The 20,248-nt window shown below is 41.2% G+C and overlaps 1 protein-coding gene across 19 annotated transcripts in view; it reads left to right on the top strand.

Moving 5' to 3' along the window:
* RYR2 (ryanodine receptor 2) overlaps nucleotides 1-20,248 on the top strand; it is a 719,935-nt gene that overhangs the window by 656,871 nt on the left and 42,816 nt on the right. For all 19 annotated transcript variants that reach the window (XM_075126918.1, XM_075126917.1, XM_075126921.1 and 16 more), the window contains 3 exons: nucleotides 4,571-4,701; nucleotides 11,593-11,635; nucleotides 13,511-13,644. In XM_075126918.1, coding sequence (XP_074983019.1) covers nucleotides 4,571-4,701; nucleotides 11,593-11,635; nucleotides 13,511-13,644 — 308 coding nt within the window. The remainder of the gene's footprint in view (nucleotides 1-4,570; nucleotides 4,702-11,592; nucleotides 11,636-13,510; nucleotides 13,645-20,248) is intronic.

Consider the following 20,248-nt stretch of genomic DNA (forward strand, 5'->3'; position numbering starts at 1 on the left):
CCTGTGGCCGCTGTAGACACACATTGCTTTTAAAAAAAAAATCCATCTCAACTGTATTGCTTTTTATATGTGTGCAAGATTTGTGTCTGGAAATTGCTGTTAAAATGGGAGTGAGTAAAATCCACTAAACACTTTTTATGAAGCTGTCTTCAAATAATATTTGAACTACAGTTATTATATCGAATGTAATATCCACCCTATTATCAGGCAATATAGTTTTAATTGTTATCATTCCAATATAATGCTGTCCAGCTGTAGGGAATGGTTTAGGTGCAGAGTCACTGATGTGGGGTGGATAAATAAAAGGTGAATTTGGGGAAATTCAGAAATAATGCTGAGAATCACTTTTCAAAATAAAAGTTCAATAAAACAGCCCTCCATATGTAATTAATGCTTTAGTGCAACCAGAATGTAGTTTTCTGAGGAAAGTCCATTCAAATGGAACTTAAAGATCTTCCAGCCGCATCCAGTCCCAATGGGAGGCACTTCTCTTGAATGTCACCCAGCTCATTAGAGAAAGTTCTGTTCTAGGGAAGGCCTCCAGAGCAGGGCCAGCCCAAAACATTTTGGCACCTGAGTCGGGGAGCTCAAATGATGCCCCCATGCCCCTTCGCTTGGGCCAAAACTTTGAAAGGTCTCAATTCTGCCTTCTTCCTGTTCTTCTCCTCTTATGGTACTGCTCTGCTACCTCCCTCAATAAAGGAGAACTAAGAACTTAAAATGCCTTGTTCAAAAATTTTAAGTAACACTTATCTTTCAAATGCCTGAACAGCAAATGTAACTTTTCTTGTCTACATAGTAAACACTGGTGTTTTTATCTGTTTGAATAATCAAAGTGGTGCTTTCCGTGCCTTCTTGGTTGCAAAGATTTGAACTGCTTCCTGCTGAAGGTCCACAGTCTGGGCCAGCTCATGCTCTATTGAGATGGTTGCAAGGCCGACCAGCCTTTCCTGTGTCATTGTGGAGTGTAGATGTGTTTTTATTAACTTCAACTTGGAGAAGCTGCGTTCTCCAATGATAACTGTTACAGGAAGCATTAGAAGTATGCACAGAGCAACAAAACCATTTGGAAAGAGGGTGGTCATCTTATTTGTACACATATATTCCAGAATAGCCTTTGGAGTTGGTCCTGCTGAAATGTATCTTGAAAGGGCTTTCAGTTCATCACCTAAATCACTCGCATCAATATCACGCATGTCATCATGTGTCAACACTGTCTCTAGTGCCCTGCCTTGCTGGTGTAGGTCTTCTTCAGGTATAGTGAGGAATTTTGGAATATCATACAACATCCCAAATGTATTGTTGTGTTCCTTGAGTTCCATGAAATGTTCAACTGACTGTATTGCACAATCTAGCACCTGATTAAAGAATTCTACTTTGAATTGTTGTTTGGGGTCTCTTATGGGATTATCCTGTGCCTCATAATCAAAATTTCTTCTTCAGTGACTCTTGTATTCTTGAATGGGTGGGAAAATAGCTTCAGTGTGAAGTTCCTGTACCATCTTCTGTGCACTCTTCAGAACTTTTTGAAATCCCTCATCTGACCGGTAAGACTGTAGGTATGACTTTGCTTTGTCCAGTTGCTCCAGATATATGTATAGGTCAACACCTTGGAGTCTCTTGCTTACAACATTTATTTCAAATAGTATGTCATGCCACACATAAATTTGAAGTTATGTATGTTTCTGGTGATTCCATTTCCGTGTGCTATTATTCTCCAACGAACAGTTCCTGTCATAGCATTATCCTCCATAATGGCAACTATGGCATCATCTATCTTCCCTATCTGCTGTTTGATAGGCTTTATCGCCTCCACTCAACTTTCCCATTGTGTGGTACTCAGTGGTTTCAGTGTCAGAGAGGATGTTCCCAGATGTTCAAAATTTGCCATCGATGAGTTGATGCAGAGAAAAATACATAGATGCTTTGAATTACATTAAAAAATTCAGCAGCCTCACTAGAAACTGATGCTGCATCACTGACCATTAGGTTCTATGAATGAGAACTGCATGGGACAAAAAAAGCTCAAGGTTTTAACTCTCAGATCCGTGTCTGTATTCCTCTGTTCTTTCCTCTCATGTTGGCAGCATTATCGTAGCCCTGACCTCTCATGTCAGCTCTCGCAATTCCCATATCTTCTAGCTTTTTAAGAAGCACATTTGTCATACCAGCTCCTGGTATGACATCATCAATGTCAATACATTCTAGAAAATGCTCTCTGACAGTCACCATTGCAGGGACATTTTCACTAGGTTCTGTTGTTGTTACAAAACGCACCATTAAAGTCATTTGTTCCATATGGCTGATGGCAGGTGTGCAGTTCAGAATAACAGAGTAATACCTTGCTGACTTCAGATCTGCCACAATCTTCTGTTTGACTTTTGTTGCCAGTAACTGTATGATCTCATTTTGAATTGTTTTTCCAAGGTAGTGGTGTGTGTACATTTTTTGGCTTGTCACTCTTCTTAGATGCTCCTGGAGTACAGCATCAAACTCAGCCATCAGCTCCACAATTTTAAGGAAGTTTCCATTGTTTGGCATATATAGCTGATCTGAAGTGCCACGCAGTGCTAGGTTTTGGGTAGCAAGCATTCTAACAATGGCAGTGAGCCTTTTCAGAATATTTTGCCAGTAAAGAGACTATGATGCAATCTTCTCTTGATGCTGATCATCTGTGGTGGTCTTTAACCTTAGTCTCATCTCAAGCTCTTTCCACCTATGGAATGCTCTCTGGTGATTTGTTGCCTTCTCATGGCATGCCAGATTTCTAGATAGATTTTTCCAGTCCTTTGTTCCTGTAGAACCCAATGTGGCTGGAATACTAGACTGGAAGAGTTTGCAACAAAAACAGTATGCAGCATTCTGGGTTTTTGAGTACATAAGCCATGGCCTCTCCACTTTGTCACCATTGGGGATTTCACACCAGTAATGTGTTGGATGGAAACGTCTATTTTCATTGTCTTTGGGGAACATGAAGTTTTTCACTTGCTGTGGCCCATGCAGTACAAGGAAGTCCGTCAGGCTACTGATCAAGTGGGTCCACAGTCCTGGACCATTGAGACTTAAGGAACTAAACTCAGCAGCAGCTGTTTCTTGCACCTCCGCCACAGTCTTCTCTGATCTACACTTTTCTTCAGGAATGTGCATGGTTACATCCATCTGAGATGGAGATATGGATGCTGCAGTAGCTGCCAGCTCACCTGCAGTCTGACTAACTGGAAGATCAGGCATCTCCTCACCACTCACATCCTCACTGGGGCCGGAAGGCTCACCGTGAACATGTGTGTCTATGTATCTCAGGAGAGCTCCTTCCTGCTTAGATAGAAAACCTTCCTTTCCTTTCTTTCTTTTTCTGAATGCTGCCCCAGAGGGGCATTTTCTTCTTTCACTCATGACTGCTGTTCTGTGCCAGCTATAGTGGCTCTCAACACTCAATTGAAGGGGACAAATAAGCAGGCTGGTAGCAGGGCCTGAGTGAGGGAAGATATCGGTGTCTTAAGGGCCTAACTGGCTCCTACTACTTCGGTTGACTGCCTGTTCTCCTTAAGTGGGTTCAGGGAAGCAGCAGGAAACAGGAAGCTCCCTGAGAAGCTGGTGTTAATCAGTCCAGGCTCCTGGGGGTACTAGAGAGGTACCTAAGAGGCTCCTCCTCCTCTCTCTCCGTGCGGCTCCTGCTGCTTTCTGTTATTCCTCTCACCTTTTCTCCTGCCTGCCTGTTATGTCTCTTGTGCCCTCCTTCCTCCGGCACAGCACTGCACCATCTCTGTGCATCTGGAGCAGAGAGAATACATATTCACCAGCAGCAGACACAATTGTCTACACTCTGGGTCCTACTGGTGCCCCCCGACACCCCACAGTCTGGCACCTGAGGTGGCCGCCTCAGTTCACCTCATGGTAAGGCCAACCCTGCTCCAGAGCCTTGCAGTCCAGATCCTCAGGGGCAGGCAAAGTTCACCGAGCACAACTCAAGGAGGTGGTGTGCAAAAGTAGTTTAACAATGTCTTTTGCATTACTTTCATCCCAGTGCAGCTGTTTCCCCTGCTGTGTCTTAAGAGCAGCCTCAGGACTACTTTAATTCATGCCAATCTTTAACAGCCGCAGGTGCCTTAATGCAACCCCAGATGAGCCTGACATAGGAGCATGCCCAATATGCTCACTTTTTAGCCATGTCCCTTTTCACCCTGCTATGCTGACAGCAGGGAAGGTATGTGATCTACAAACCCTTATATTGGCTCTGTGCCACTGTAGGAGCCCCCTTGCATTTGTCTGAGCCTTCCTGAGGCCACAGTATTGAAACAGTGCAGTGCAAAGTCATTGTATGGCACGAAAGGGTCTGGGCCTCATTCATCTATACATACTCAGGTTACTGGCATTAGTCAAATACTTGACTGTTTGAAAGACTACCGTAGGTTATGTGCAGTATGTAATTTTTCCTTCTGATTGCTGGTTTAGCTTATTCAATCTGTGCATGCAATTTTTATGAGCTGCTAGCTGTTCTTAAAAGATAGTAGCTCCCAGAGCTGTCACTGATTTTGAACTAATTTTTAATATGTTTATTTTTCTACTGCAGGTTCCCCTGGTTATTTTTAAGCGTGAAAAGGAAGTTGCAAGGAAATTGGAATTTGATGGGCTGTACATTACAGAACAGCCTTCAGAAGATGATATTAAAGGGCAGTGGGACAGGCTCGTCATCAACACACAGTGAGTGTTTTTACTTTAGCTTTTAGAGCTGTGTACAGAATTTTCTGGAATACACACATTGTATATAGCTAGCTCTCAAGTTTTGCAGAAGAGGATGATGGCAATGGGGTTTAGGCTTCCAGCAAAATAATCTAATAGACTGTAAGCATCTGTAGGAATTGTTGTAGATCATGATTATTAGTCCGTGTTCTGAGGGCCTGAATCTGAAATGACTTTTGTCCTGCAAAAAAAACAAGGCAAAATAAAGTTCAAGTTGGTGAGTGTTATATTTACTAACAAGTGTGACTGCAATAGATACTGGGTGAACTGCACTTTGGAACCCTTTAGACTGCCTTGAGTGTACCCCTCAGGTGACAGGCCCAGGTTCCTGCACCTCATTCTGGGAAGAACCACATGGTCCAGCCACTCTGGGACTGGGTCTCTGGACATCAATCCTAATTGTGTTGATGTGACAAGCCAAACTCAATTTGGCACCTGTAAGCCCTTTCGCTCTGGGGACCTGTGATCAGTCAAGTTGACTAAAGCAACTCAGAAACAATGTCTTCCAAACAAAGTATTATTTATTCATTCCCCCAAAGGTACAAAGCATGCAGAACAAAGTGTAGAACCAATAAATGGCATGGGTATTACACATCAATCTTTCCTTGCCAGATTTTTGTAAACTCCCTTCACCCAGCTAATCCCCCTCTCTTGCTGGGAGAAACAGACTGTCCTGCTCCCAGCAGGCTTTCTCTATCTCCCTGTGTTCCCTTGCCAGCCTGTCAGCTGTCGCTGACACTCCCAGGGCCGCCTCTGGCCACTCATTAACCTCCCACCCTTGTCTAGGCCTCGGTGGCTTAGTGGGTTTTTTTTTACCTCTCTCTTCTTGACCTTGGCAAAACAACTATGTCATCGGGGCTGAGGTGTCACCTCTTCACAGCTATAAAACTGGCTATTCTGAGTGCTCTATCGTAGTTTTCTCTTTCCCACTTGGTTGCTTTAACAACCCCTTTTTAGCTAATTCTATAACAAGTAACTCATCGTAAACATATACACAGAGGGAGGTGCAATATTCATGAAACATAAAAGTTATTTCCCAGTTCATCACCATTGTGCTAACACTGTACCAGGACACAAAACAGTAGAAAAATATTGGGCAAAAACATGCACACAAAATAAAGCTTCTTCAGGTTGGGAAAAAATCCTTAAATTTGACACACACAATGAAGCTAGCTAAAGTCTGCCTTCAGAATGTACTGTACTGCTGTGCAGAGTAAGAAGAGTGAGAAATAGAAACAGATGTTGCTTTCTCAGAATACTTGATTTTCTTGTTATGTTTTTTGAAAAGATAATTAAATGGTTTTAACATAGCAACTTTATTTGCATTGTTTAACTGAATAAGAATAACACTTGAAGACATATACAGTATCTGGAAAACTCAGATATAATAAAATTGTTCAGACATTATTAAAAAGCTACAGAGCTTCCTCTGCTGTGGCCTGCCTCTCTCCAGAACTGAAGAGTAGTTTCTGGCTCTTGTTAGGTTACAGAGTGTTCTATAGTCTGCAGGTCAAGAATGAAAGAAAATAAAAGAAAGGAAGTGGTAGGGAGATACAAGAAAGGGAAAAATATATAAAAGCAGGGAAGAGTGAAGAGAAGAGGTGAGCAAAGGGAAAAATACATTTAAAAAGGGTCCAGAAAGAGGATGACATGGGGGGAAAGGGAAGATAACAGGAAAAAGGAATTGAGAGATATGAAAATAGAAAGATGAATGGTGGTAAACAGAAAGTTAGATACAGTGATGTATCTATTTGTAGTGTGCTGATCATTGTGATACGTAGCCATCAATGGAAGAATTAAAATTCCCTTTGTCATCCAAGTAGGACTCTCTTCTCTGTTCCTTTGTGGGTTTGTTGTGTTATTTTTTTTCAGAGAGAAAGAGAGAGCTTACCTGTTAGTTTATTGCTACCTTTATTGAGGGGAAGGTCTTAGCAAAGAAAGGGCAGTTCTTGAGGTGGTTGGGCCCCTTGTTTCATTATGGGCTTTGAAAATGAGAGCCAAATACTTAAAATGAAATGGGAGCCATGTGCAGCACACAGGGACTTGAAGTAATATATTCCTGTGTGTCATCTCACTCAGAGGACAGGCATTTGAAAATAATACTTAGTCCTGCCTTGAGTGCAGGGGACTGGACTAGATGACCTCTCGAGGTCTCTTCCAGTTCTGTGACTCTATGATTCTGCTATGTAGAACTTATTACAGTAATCCAGCATGGAAGTAACACAGACATAGATCAATAACAAAGTCTTCAGTCTTCTTGCTTGTGAGAGGTGGAAAAGTGTTTCTGTCCACTGCTGCAACTAGTCATCTAAGTGGATGAGGAAGACAAAGTTAGTGGGTAGGTGAAATTATTTCAAAGATCTAGCAGAGGCTCATGGCTGTGACAGTCCCCTCAGTTGAGAACACTAGTCCAAGTACTGTGGCGTAAATGCTCAGATGTTAAGGCACACTTAACCTAGTTTTACACCAGAATTACTCCAAATTGATAAAGAGGCTGGGAACTTGTTTTTATACCACCAGTTAAGAAGAAAACGAAGCCCACTCCTGGTTAACTTGATCACAGAGATCACCCCCTGGGCTAACTCAAAGTTGCACTGCTGCAATACCTGTTTCCTAGGGCTGTCGGAAGCTGCATTGACATGGCAATTAGTCCAAAATACAGCTTTCTGTCTCCTAAGCATAAAAGTAACTGAGAAAATGTCATGCTAGTGCTCTTCCTAGTATGCTGGTTTCCCCATTGAGTATCATGTCCAGTTCAAGATCTTATTAATAAATTGTGAGGCCAGAGGTGATCATTGTGATCATCTAGTTTGACCTCCTGCATAACACAGGCCAAGGACTTCCTTGAATTTATTTATTTCTGTTTAAAGACTTGCTTGTCTTTTAGAAAAAAACTCCAGTCTTGATTTAAAATTTCCAGTGGAGGATCCACCACAACCCTAATGGGTTGTCCCAAACCTTGTTAAAATTCTGTGCCTTATTTTGAGTCTGAATTTGCCTAGCTTCAGCGTCCAGCTATAAGATCATTTTATATCTCTGTCTGCTAGATCGAAGAGTCCTCTATTATCAAATTACTATTCCCCGTGTAGGTACTTATAAGATACGTCTACAGTGCAATAAAAGATCTGTGGCATGGCTGTGTCTGGCCTGGGTCAGCTGACTTGAGCTCACGGGGCTCAGACTCCGAGGCTATAAAATTGCAGTGTAGACATTTGACCTTGGGCTGGAGCCTGGGCTCTGAGACCTTTCCCCCCTCGTGGGGTTTCAGCACCTGGGCTCCAACCTGAGTCCAAATGTCTACACTACAGTTTTCTAGCTTTACAGCCTGACCCTGTGAGCCCAAGTCAGCTGACCTGGCTCTGAAACTCAGTGCTGCCGATTATTTAATTTTTTTTATCACAAGTAGACACACCCATAGACTGTGATGGAGTCAACTCAGAACCATCTCTTTGCTAAACTAAATAGATTGATTTCTTCTACTTTTTCACTATAAGACGTGTTTTCCAAATCTTTACTGATTTGTGGCTTTTCACTGAACTCCCATAATCTTTCAGCTTCCTTCTTGAACTGTGAACACCAAAATTGGACAGTGTTCCAGTTGCAGTTCAACCAGTGCCAAATGCAGAAGTAATATTATCTTTCTATTCCTAATTGATATCCCCCTGTTTATACATCCAAGAATTATATTAGCCGTTTTGGCCACATCATCACTCTAGGAGCTCATGTTCAGCTGATTATCCACCATAAGCCTGAAGTCTTTTTCACAGTCATTGCTTCCCATGATAGAGCCCCCATCCTGTAAGTAGAGCTTGCAGGCTTTGTTCCTAGAGGTATGACTTTACCTTTGACCATATTTAAATGCATATCGTTTATTTGCACTGAGCTTACCTGACAATCCAGATTCTCTGAGTTAGTGACCTGTCTTCTTCATTATTTATGACTCCCCCAATCCTTGTGTCATTTTCAGACTTTATCAGTGATAATTTTGTGTTTTATTCCAGGTCATTGATAAAAATGTTAAATAGCACAGGGTCAAGAACCAGTCCCATCTTGGATTGGCATTGATTCTGTCACCCTCCTTTAATCCTGTACTAATCAAGTTCCATATTAGCCATTCCAGTATTTTGCCTGGAATTGATATCAGACTGACAGGTCTATAATTACCTGCTTACCCTTTTTAAATATTGGCACAACATTAGCTTTCCTACAGTCCTTTGGAACTTCCTCAGTGTACAAAGACTCATTGAAAATGACCATTAGCAGTCCAGAGAGCTCTTCAGCCAGTTATTCTAAACCTGTTGGATGCAAGCTATCTGGTTCTGCTGACTTAAAAATGTCTAACATTGGTAGTTGCTGTTTAGTATCCTCCTGTGTTACCATTGGAATGGAAAGTATGTCGTCATCATCATCTTATGGTCTGAATACATAATCTGGCTTTTTCCCAAACACAAATCAGAAATATTTATTCAAAACATCTGACTTTTTTAATAATATTATTGACAATTCAACCATTTCCATAGAGCAATGGATCAGTATCATTGTTAGGCTCATTTTTGTTCCTAATATACTTAAACTTCTTATTTTTCTTGCTCTGAACATAAGAACATAAGAATGGCCATACTGAGTCAGACCAAAGGTCCATCTAGCCCAGTATCATGTCTTCCAACAGTGGCCAATGCCAGGTGCCCCAGAAGGAATGAACAGAACAGGTAATCATCAAGTGATCAATCCCCTGTCACCCATTCCCAGCTTTTGATGGTCATTGATTTCTCTGTGTCTTTTTCCTTCCCTTATCAATTTTCTACAATTGCTAGCTTCTAATTTATATTCGTTGCTATCAGTTTACCCCTTTTCCCATTTGTTATATATTGTTTTATTTTCTTATAGTTACTTTTCTTAGTTCTCATCTTTAAGTCTCTTGTGGGGGAAGGATAAACTGCCTAATGGATCACCTCTCCCTCTTCCATTCAACAAATATTGCCATCAGCAGGTACACTGAAGTTGCTGGTATCCAAAACAAGGCTAATCTGATCTAGATACCAGTAATTTTCAGAGAAAAAGTCTAACTGTGAAACTTCCTACTTCAGGTTGACCTTTCTTCCTTCAGAGCATTGCACTCTCATCATTTAACCCAACTCTATCATGAACCAAATTACTTTCCACTCCCAGTAGATTTCCACCCAAAAGAAAAGACATCGCATGGCATACAACATCATCAGCAGGTTAGGTGAGCATGCAGCCCTGCACAGTGAATGCTGAAGCTTAAATTCTTGTATTTGTCACCTAGATACTACAGTAATTGACCCTATAAATGCATGTATACATAGACAGACAGAGAACTGAATTGAATATTAATCAAAGATTGCCCACTGATTGACAAGGTGATGTGCTGAGGCCCTAGATTGAGGGGACAGTTATGATTTCTGCTAGATTTACAAAGTGCATTCCTCTTCTGACTTGTATCCTGAATTAGAAGTGATCTATGATATTTGTGGTGAAAAAAATTTCTGTTCCAGATGAAGCAGATGCATTTAGTGTAGCTGTGTTTCATTTACATGTGAAGGATGTCCTTCACTCCTGTTCCCACAGACCATCACTGGCAGAAATCTTGTGACCATACTTACTTCCTCCACTACAAATTCATTCCCTCCTCTCAGTTCTGCCATCTTCCTAGCTAAACAACTCTACTTCTTCAACTTAATTGAATTACATGTCTACAATTCCAGCCACCTTTTTGCTACCTTAGTCTCCTCAGACCCTCCCCTCCGCCACTTCTCTCTCTTCACTGGTTTCTTTCAGGATATCTTAGTTGATGTCTAGCCATGGACAACAGCACTCCTCGTCTGTCACCCCAGCCCATAACCTGGGCATAATCTTTGATTTGGACCTCTCTTTAGGTCCTCACATCCAGGATGTCTGCATCTTGTTGATTCTTTCTGCATAACATATGTAAGATATGGCTTTTCTTATCCATTTACGCAACTGAAACTCTTGTTCAAGCTTTCATCTCACATCTCAGTATTTGCAACAGCCTTTTCTCTGGACTTGACAAATGCAGTCTTGCCCCGCTTATATATGATTTGGCAAGGATAATTCTCTTGTGCTGTTGCATTGGCCATGTCACCCTTCTCTTTGAATCCCTCTACTGGCTCCCCCTTCTCTTTCACATCAAAGAGAAGCTGCTGGTCCTCACTTTTAAGACTCTTTACCATCAATCCTTTACATTCCTGTCATCTGTCATTCAATACTGAAATGTCAGTTCCCACTCTAATCAGACCTCTATTTCCCACTTTTAAAATTTTGAAACAAGCAACTTTGTCCTTTCTCTCATGCTGCCCCTCATGCTTAGGAGAAGATCCTCCTGCCCCCATAAACATCTGCAAAGCTATCTTTTTGTTCAGTGTTTGTACAGTGCCTGATCCATGACTGGGGTGCTATGGTAGTACAAATAATAGATAAAAATAATGATGATAAGTGAGCCCATAGCATATCGCAGTGTTCTCTAATGGCTTAATGTGGATGTTGATGGGGAAAGATCAAGCCTTATAAACTCTACACATTAGACAGGGCGAATGCCACCATCATTTTTATGGCAACATTTTAATTGCCAGCTAGGTACGCTCTGTATTTGATTTAGGTTAACCCTGCAGATATAGGAATTCTACATCACTTTCCAACAATGTTTCTGGAGCCCCTACATAGGAGAACTTAACTGCCTTCAACAGGAATTGCCTGTCTGTGGATTGCAAGACCAGACCAATGTGTGTGTATTTTCTCTCTCTTGTTATTTTTTTATACTTCTCGGTCCACTAATAATCCTCCAAAGTATATTTTCTCCTCTGTCTTTTTCAGATCTTTTCCTAACAACTATTGGGACAAGTTTGTTAAAAGAAAGGTAATGCTTTATATTGTTTTTCAATAGGCTTTATTATTTATTTTCATTTTTTTTAAGTTTATTGGAATTTTGTGCTGATTTTTGTTGTAATAGAAGATGGTACATTTCTCTAAAATATATATATATATATATATATATATATATATATAAAATGCTTATGCACTGTAGATTACAGTGTCTACCATTCTACACTATTTTAAATTTCTTACCCACTTTGTATATGTAGTTACACATTTTTTGCATACAGGTTGGGCAATTAATTTAGAAAATGTGTTCCACATAATTTACAGATCATGATGGTCCCTTACGACCTTAGTCTATAAGTCGATGAGTCTATTTGCCTTTTTAAATAAAAATCAGAAATGTAAGATGCGTGTGAAATTTTGTATGTGTGTATATTACATACACGCAACCGTATGTTTTGTGTGTGTGTACATACATATCTACCTATTTATAGATTATCCATCAACAGATAGATAATATTAAGGAGTTGTGATAGCTGCTTAAATATGGACATTGATGCTAATTTCTTATAAATATTACTGTCAGCCACTTCTCCAGTTCCCACCAAAAAACCCTGATCTTCCTGATAATTTTATAGATCACAATATCCTCACAGGAAAAAAATCTTTCTAAGGAGTTTGATAAAGATCAAAAAAGGAGTTTTAAAGTTGTTGGATCAGTTTCATGTCTGTCACACAGGCTTCATGATGGTGTGACTCCACTGATTTCAGAGAAATAATGTTTTTTATTGAAAATTTATCAGAAATTGACTTTTAAAATATTTCTCACTTTTTTGGCTTGTAATAATTATTACCTTGGCTAAAAAATTATGTTTTGTTAGCCTTGCTGAGGAAGATGCCATTTGTACATTTGAAGGTTGTTGGGAGATAGATAGATAGCAAAAGTCTGCACTAAAGTTGTCTGGGAAGGCTAATCAGGGGCTCATAAATGAAAATGTATTAAAAAGTAGCCAATGGAAAGCTGAGGGGAAAAAGAAAGGATTATGTTTTCAATCAGATTGTAGAATGCCTGGTTTAGTATGCTGGGGTAGAGAAATACTCTGAACAGACGTGTCTTAAAGAGGCAAAATGTGGTGTTAAGGAAGGGTTCTTTGTTTCACACACTTTTCTGCTCCCCAGGATACTGCCTTAATCACAATCATGCAGAGCTGTTTTTATGCATGTACAAAAAAAAAAGACCTTAAAATGCACAAAAAATATCCACCAAGGTCTAAACCACAAATTATTAGGAGACTATACAATACTATTTCTTATTCAGTTATGTGCCTGTAGTCTGTAGTTTTTTCCTTTGGGTATATTTGTGTAAAGGTTAAAAATAAGTAAATCCTGTGCGATAAGAGTGAGAAATAAAGTATTCGGAAGTGATGGGGAACTGGTTACATCCCGTAATTGTTCATGTCCAGCTATTTTAATATTTGCAGCTATTTTGTGAAAGGGGCAGAATCTATGTGAGCATAGACGTAATAATATTTTTGGGTGTTAGCTGGATTTCACTGAAACTCATTTTCAACTGTAAGTCCTGTTAATGAGGTTTTTTGTTTGATACATGTGTATGTATAATACATATTTTGTACACATTATTAAAAGTATATTAAATGTGTTTATATAATTAAACATTAGAGCTGATTGAAAAAATTGTGAACATTTGTGCAAAAATTATTGTCCCCTTTTTGGTTGAAAAAAATTATAAATTAATTGTTTTTGCAACCAGCTGTATAAGCATATTTAGAGTAACTTATTTTAAGATGGAAACAATTATATCTAGTTTAATAAGATGTAAAAAAAAATAATAATGAAAACATTACCATGCTCCCACCCAACTGATTGTATTGAACATTCCTCTAATCTTTAGGTTATGGATAAATATGGGGAGTTCTATGGCCGGGACAGAATCAGTGAGTTACTAGGAATGGACAAGGCTGCTCTGGATTTTAGCGATGCCCGAGAAAAAAAGAAACCAAAGAAAGATAGCTCCTTATCTGCTGTGTAAGTACTTCCTTCTGTTTTTGTGTATAAATTAAAACCAATGATTTGAATTTTGTTATTTAGCTTTGAATGTTGTGGCTGCGCTTCATAGGTGCTGACTCTGTGGGTGCTGTGGGACTGGAGCACCCAGGGAAAAAAATAGCAGGTTCTCAGCACCCACCACCCACAGCTGTTCAGCGCTGCCCCCAATCAGCTGTTTGGCGGCTCAGGGAGGACAGCAGGTGGATGGGGGCCTCGAGAGGTGGGGGCAGAGCGAGAGCGGGGTCGAGGGGCGAGGCTTCAGGCGGAGGGGGGTGGAGCACTCCGAAGGAAAATGAGTCTGCACCTATGCTGTACTTATTCTGTACATGATAAATGTTCTTGATTTTATGATTTAGTGAATGTCATGGACAAACAGAAGTTAGAGAGATACGGTAGACAGAGAAGTCATAGGACAGCAAATTATTTTAGGGCTGTGGATTTATTTTGTTATATTAGTGTTTGAATGCATAATATTGCCATTATTTTAATAAGACCTAATGACAGCAGTGCTGGAAGTTTTATTATCTTCGTTTGATGGTTCCATGCAATATTAATCAGCCAGAAAAAATGGACACTGTGGTACATCATACATTCCGATTTTAAAAACAAGTGAAAAGAAATTACGTGTGGTTAATGCCATGAATCCTGTATAATTTAGAAAATTAGATGTGTAGTCTTAGAAACTTTACTTCATTTGTTTTACGCAATGTAGTTGTAGCCGTGTCAGTCCCAGGATGTTAGAGAGACAAGGTGGGTAAGGTAATATATTGGACCATCTTCTGTTGATGAGAGAGACAAGCTTTTGAGCCACACAGAGCTCTTCTTCTGGTCTGGGAAAGGAACTCCCAGCATACCAGCAAAATGCAAGGTGGAATGAATTGTTTAGCAGAAGTAGTTAGCACATATTGACAGGTTTCAGAGTAACAGCCGTGCTAGTCTGTATTCGCAAAAAGAAAAGGAGTACTTGTAGCACCTTAGAGACTAACCAATTTATTTGAGCATGAGCTTTCGTGAGCTACAGCTCACTTCATCAGATGTATACTGTGGAAACTGCAGCAGACTTGTTTCATGAAACATTGTTTCATGATCTCTGTGTGTATATAAAGTCTGCTGCAGTTTCCACGGTATACATCTGATGAAGTGAGCTGTAGCTCACGAAAGCTCATGCTCAAATAAATTGGTAAGTCTCTAAGGTGCTACAAGTACTCCTTTTCTTTTAGCACATATTGTAAGGGACCATTCAAGGTAGAGTGGCCTGTTAACACCTCTGGAGTCATAGGACAAAGAGGGGATTAGTGAGGTTACAGATTGTTATCTTGGTCTGTGGGGATCTTGCTTCTGATGATGAGCTTGGAGAAGTTGGGGGGGGGGGTTGTTTGAAGGCCAGAAATGGGGCAGGGGGTGGTTAGGAAAAATTTCTTTCAGGAGGAGGTCACCATCAAATATAGGTTGTAGTTGTTTGTTGATACCACTAGTAACATGCTCACTTTACCATTTGTCTATCAAAGTTACCTTCTTAGTGGTCATGACATTGGCTAGAAGAGTAAGGTGGGCCCTTATGGCTAACCCACAACTTTGTATTCCATCAGGATAGTTTCATAGTGACTGTACCCTAAGTTCATCCCCAGAGTAGTCTCTGACTTCCACATAAATCAGACTGTACACTTACCTGAATTTTTCCTGAACCTCAAATTATCATAGAATCATAGAATATCAGGGTTGGAAGGGACCTCAGGAGGTCATCTAGTCCAACCCCCTGCTCAAAGCAGGATCAATCCCCAACTAAATCATCCCAGCCAGGGCTTTGTCAAACCTGACCTTAAAGACTTCTAAGGAAGGAGATTCCACCACCTCCCTAGGTAACGCATTCCAGTGCTTCACCACCCTCCTAGTGAAAAAGATTTTCCTAATATCCAACCTAAACCTCCCCCACTGCAACTTGAGACCATTACTTCTTGTTCTGTCATCAGCTACCACTGAGAACAGTCTAGATCCATCCTCTTTGGAACTCCCTTTCAGGTAGTTGAAAGCAGCTATCAAATCCCCCCTCATTCTTCTCTTCTGCAGACTAAACAATCCCAGTTCCCTCAGCTTCTCCTCATAAGTCATGTGTTCCAGTCCCCTAATCATTTTTGTTGCCCTCCGCTGGACTCTTTCCAATTTTTCCACATCCTTCTTGTAGTGTGGGGCCCAAAACTGGACACAGTACTCCAGACGAGGCCTCACCAATGTCGAATAGAGGGGAACAATCACGTCCCTCGATCTGCTGGCAATGCCCCTACCTATACATCCCAAAATGCCATTGGCCTTCTTGGCAACAAGGGCACACCGTTGACTCATATCCAGCTTCTCGTTCACTGTAACCCCTAGGTCCTTTTCTGCAGAACTGCTGCCGAGCCATTCGGTCCCTAGTCTGTAGCGGTGCATGGGATTCTTCCGTCCTAAGTGCAGGACTCTGCATTTGTCCTTGTTGAACCTCATCAGATTTCTTTTGGCCCAATCCTCTAATTTGTCTAGGGCTCTCTGTATCCTATCCCTACCCTCCAGTGTATCTACCTCTCCTCCCAGTTTAGTGTCATCTGCAAACTTGCTGAGGGTGCAATCCACACCATCCTCCAGATCGTTTATGAAGATATTGAACTAAACCGGCCTGAGGACCGACCCTTGGGGCACTCCACTTGATACCGGCTGCCAACTAGACATGGAGCCATTGATCACTACCCGTTGAGCGAGACAATCTAGCCAACTTTCTATCCACCTTATAATCCATTCATCCAGCCCATACTTCTTAAACTTTTATTATCAGTAAAGACCAGAGATTCCATTCTCTGGATAACACATTTATTTGAGCATAAGCTTTCGTGAGCTACAGCTCACTTCATCAGATGCTGTAGCTCATGAAAGCTTATGCTCAAATAAATTTGTTAGTCTCTAAGGTGCCACAAGCACTCCTTTTCTTTTTGTGAATACAGACTAACACGGCTGCTACTCTGAAACCTGTCATTCTCTGGATGTATGTTGAGCATTGCTGTTCTGCCTTCAGAGAACAAAACCCTTTAGGAAAAACCTAGACTGTTCATGGACTAGCAGAGCAAAGAATATCAACATGGATTTCAGGCTGTATCTTGCTGTATCTAGTTACCACTTATAGAAACAGAGGAATATAAGATTGGAAGGGACTCCAATAAGTCATCTAGTCCAGTCCCTTTCCAGTGAGGCAGGACTAATATTATCTAGACCGTGCCTGGCAGGTGTTTGTCTAACCCAGTGGTGCCGAAACCGTGGGGAGGAAAGGGGAGGTGGGATAGGCCCCTGCCCCTCCTCTTTCACCCGAGGCCCTGCCCCCCAACCAGGCCAGAAGGAAAGAGCCCCAAGTGGTGGAGAAATGGCCTGAGGGCTGCTCTTGGGCCCCGCAGCCAGGCCAGGTGAAGGGTCCGGGGCACCCCACAGTGCCCCAGGCTCCAGCTTCTGGCCTGGCCAGAGGGTGGAGCCTCAGAGGCCTCAGAGCAGCAGCCAGGCCAAGGTAAGAGCAGCCCAGGGGACCTGGGCCACTGTGGGGTGTCCCAAACCCTCCACCTGCTCTGAGTGGTGCATCCCAGGGGGAGGGTGGGTGGGACATGGGCCTGGGGATGCTTTTGGGCCGCCTGCCCAAGTTGGGTGGATGGTCCAGGGCTCCCCACAGTGGCCCGGGACCCCTGGGTTTCTCTTACCTCACCCGGCTTCTGGCCTGATGGGGGGTAGGGCCACGGGGGAACACGTGGGGCCACAAAAGCGGTGGGGCCTCATGCACCCTCCATTTTTATGAAGGATATGGGGCTCCTGATTTAACCTGTTTTTATAAACCTGCCATGACGGAGATTCCACAGCCTCCCTATGTAATTTGTTCTAGTGCTTAATTACCCATATAGTTAGAAAGTTTTTTCTAATGTCTAGCCTAAATCTCCCTTGCAGCAATTTAAGTCTATTCCTTCTTGTACTGTTCTCAGAGGTTAAGGAGAACAATTTATCACCCTGATCTTTATAACAACCTCTTACGTACTTGAAGACTTTTATCATGTTCTCCCCTCAGTCTTCTCTTCTCCAGACTAAACAAACCCAGTTTTTTCAGTCTTTTCTCATAGGTCATGTTTTCTCGACCTTTAATAATTTTTATTGCTCTCCTCTGGAATTTGTCCTGTTTGTCCACATCTTTGCTGAAGTGTGGTGCTGAGAACAGAACACAATATTCCAGCTGAGGCCTTATCAGTGCTCGGTAGAGTGGATGAATTTCTTCTTGTGTTTTTCTTATAACACTCCTGCCAATACATCCCAGAGGATTGCTTTTTTTTTGCAATGGTATTACATTGTTGACCTACCTTTGGTTTCTGATCCACTATAACCTCCAGGTTCTCTTCGGTAGTACTCTTCCCTTGGCAATCATTTCTCATTTTCTGTTTGTGCAATTGATTTTTCCTGTAACCTATCACTTACATCAGCTTTTGTACCAGGTGACTGGGGAATAACTAATGTGATGCCAATTTTAAAAAAGGTTTCAGAGGTGATCCCGGCAGTTACAGGAGGTAAGCCCAAATTCAGTATCAGGCAAATTGGTTGAAACCATAGTAAAGAACAGCTGTCCAACATATAGATGAACACGATTTGTCGGGGAACAGTCAACGTGGCTTTTGTAAAAGGAAATCATGCCTCACCAATCTATTAAAATTCTTTGAGGGGTCAACAAACACGTGGAAAAAGGTGATCCAGTGGCTACAGTGTACTTAGACTTCCAGAAAGCCTTTGACGAGGTCCCTTACCATAGGCTCTTAGGGAAAATAAGCAGTCATGGGATAAGAAGGAAAGACCTCTCATGGATCAATAACTGGTTAAATGATAGGAAACAAAGAGTAGGAATAAATAGCCAGTTTTCAGAATGGAGAGAGATAAATAGTGGTGTCCCCAGGGGTCTGTACTAGGCCCACTGCTGTTCAACATATTCATAAGTGATCTGGAAGAAGGGGTAAACAGTGAGGTGGCAAATTTTGCAGACAATACAAACTTATTCAAGATAGTTAAATCCAAAGCACACTGCGAAGCATTACAAAGGTAACTGGGCAACAAAATGGCAAATGAAATTCAATATTGATAAATGAAAAGTAATACACATTGGAAAACATAATCCCAACTATACATACAAATGATGGGGTTTAAATTAACTGTCACCACTCAAGAAAGAGATTAGAGTCATTGTGGATAGTTCTCTGAAAACATCTACTCAGTGTGCAGTGGCAGTCAAAAACCTAACAGAATGTTAGGAACCATTAGGAAAGGGATAGAAGTAAGACAGAAAATATCATATTGCCTCTATATACTTCTATGGTGCACCCACATCTTGAATACTATGTGGAGATCCTGTTGCCGCATCTCCAAAAGGAGATATTGCAATTGGAAAAGGTACAGAGAAGGACAACAAAAATCATTCGCGGTATGGAACAGCTTCCTTATGAGGAGAGATTAAAAAGACTGGGACTTTTCAGCTTGGAAAAGAGAAGACTAAGGGGGGTCTATGAAGTCTTAACTGGTGTGGAGAAAGTGTGGAGAAAGTGAAAGAAAATGTTATTTACTCCTTCACATAACAGAAGAATAGGGGTCATGCAATGAAATTAGTAGGCAGCAGGTTTAAAATAAACAAAAGAAAGTACTTCACTCAATGCACAGTTAACGTGTGGAACTCTTTGCCAGGAGATGTTGTGAAGATCAAAACTATAACAGGGTTTGAAAAAGAACAAGATAAGTTCATAAAGGATAAGTCCATCGATGTGTATTAGTCAGGATGGGCAGGGATGCAACACTATACTCTGAGTGTCCCTAGCCTCTGTTTGCCAGAAGCTGGTAGTGGACAACAGGATGGATCACTTGATGATTTCCTGTTATGTTCATTTCCTCTGAAGCATTTGGCATTGGCCACTGTCAGAAGACAGGATACTGGGCTAGATGGACCATTGGTCTGACCCAGTATGGCTGTTCTTATGTTTTCTTAGTTTAGACAAAAAAATGTGTCCTTACTGAATTTCATCCTATTTATTTCAGACCATTTCTGCAGTTTGTCAAGATCATTTTGAATTCTAATCCTGTCTTCCAAAGTGCTTGCAATCCCTCCCAACTTTATTTCATCCACAAACTTTATAAATGTACCCTATATGCCTTTATCCAAATCATTTATGAAGATATTGCATAGAACCAGACCCACAACCGATTTTCGCAGGACTCCACGTGCCCTTCCATCTTGACTGTGAACCGTTGATAACCATTGAGTATTGTTTTCTAACCAGTTGTGTACCCACCTTATCGTAGGTTCATCTAGGCTATATTTCTCTAGTTTATTAATGGGAAGGTCATGTGAGACAGTAGCAAAAGCCTTACTAAAGTTGATATATATCACATCTACTGCTTCTCCCCATCACAAGGCTTGGTATCTTTTCAGAGAAGGATATTAGGCTCAGAGATCTCTCAAGCTCAGAGATCTCTTCAGCCAGTTCTTAAATGTTCTAGGTTGTCTTTCATCTGGCCCTGCCAACTTGAAGATATCTAAACTTGTCTGAGTAAT

This window comes from Caretta caretta, chromosome 3, assembly GCF_965140235.1.
Source record: "Caretta caretta isolate rCarCar2 chromosome 3, rCarCar1.hap1, whole genome shotgun sequence".
Lineage (NCBI taxonomy): Eukaryota > Metazoa > Chordata > Testudines > Cheloniidae > Caretta > Caretta caretta.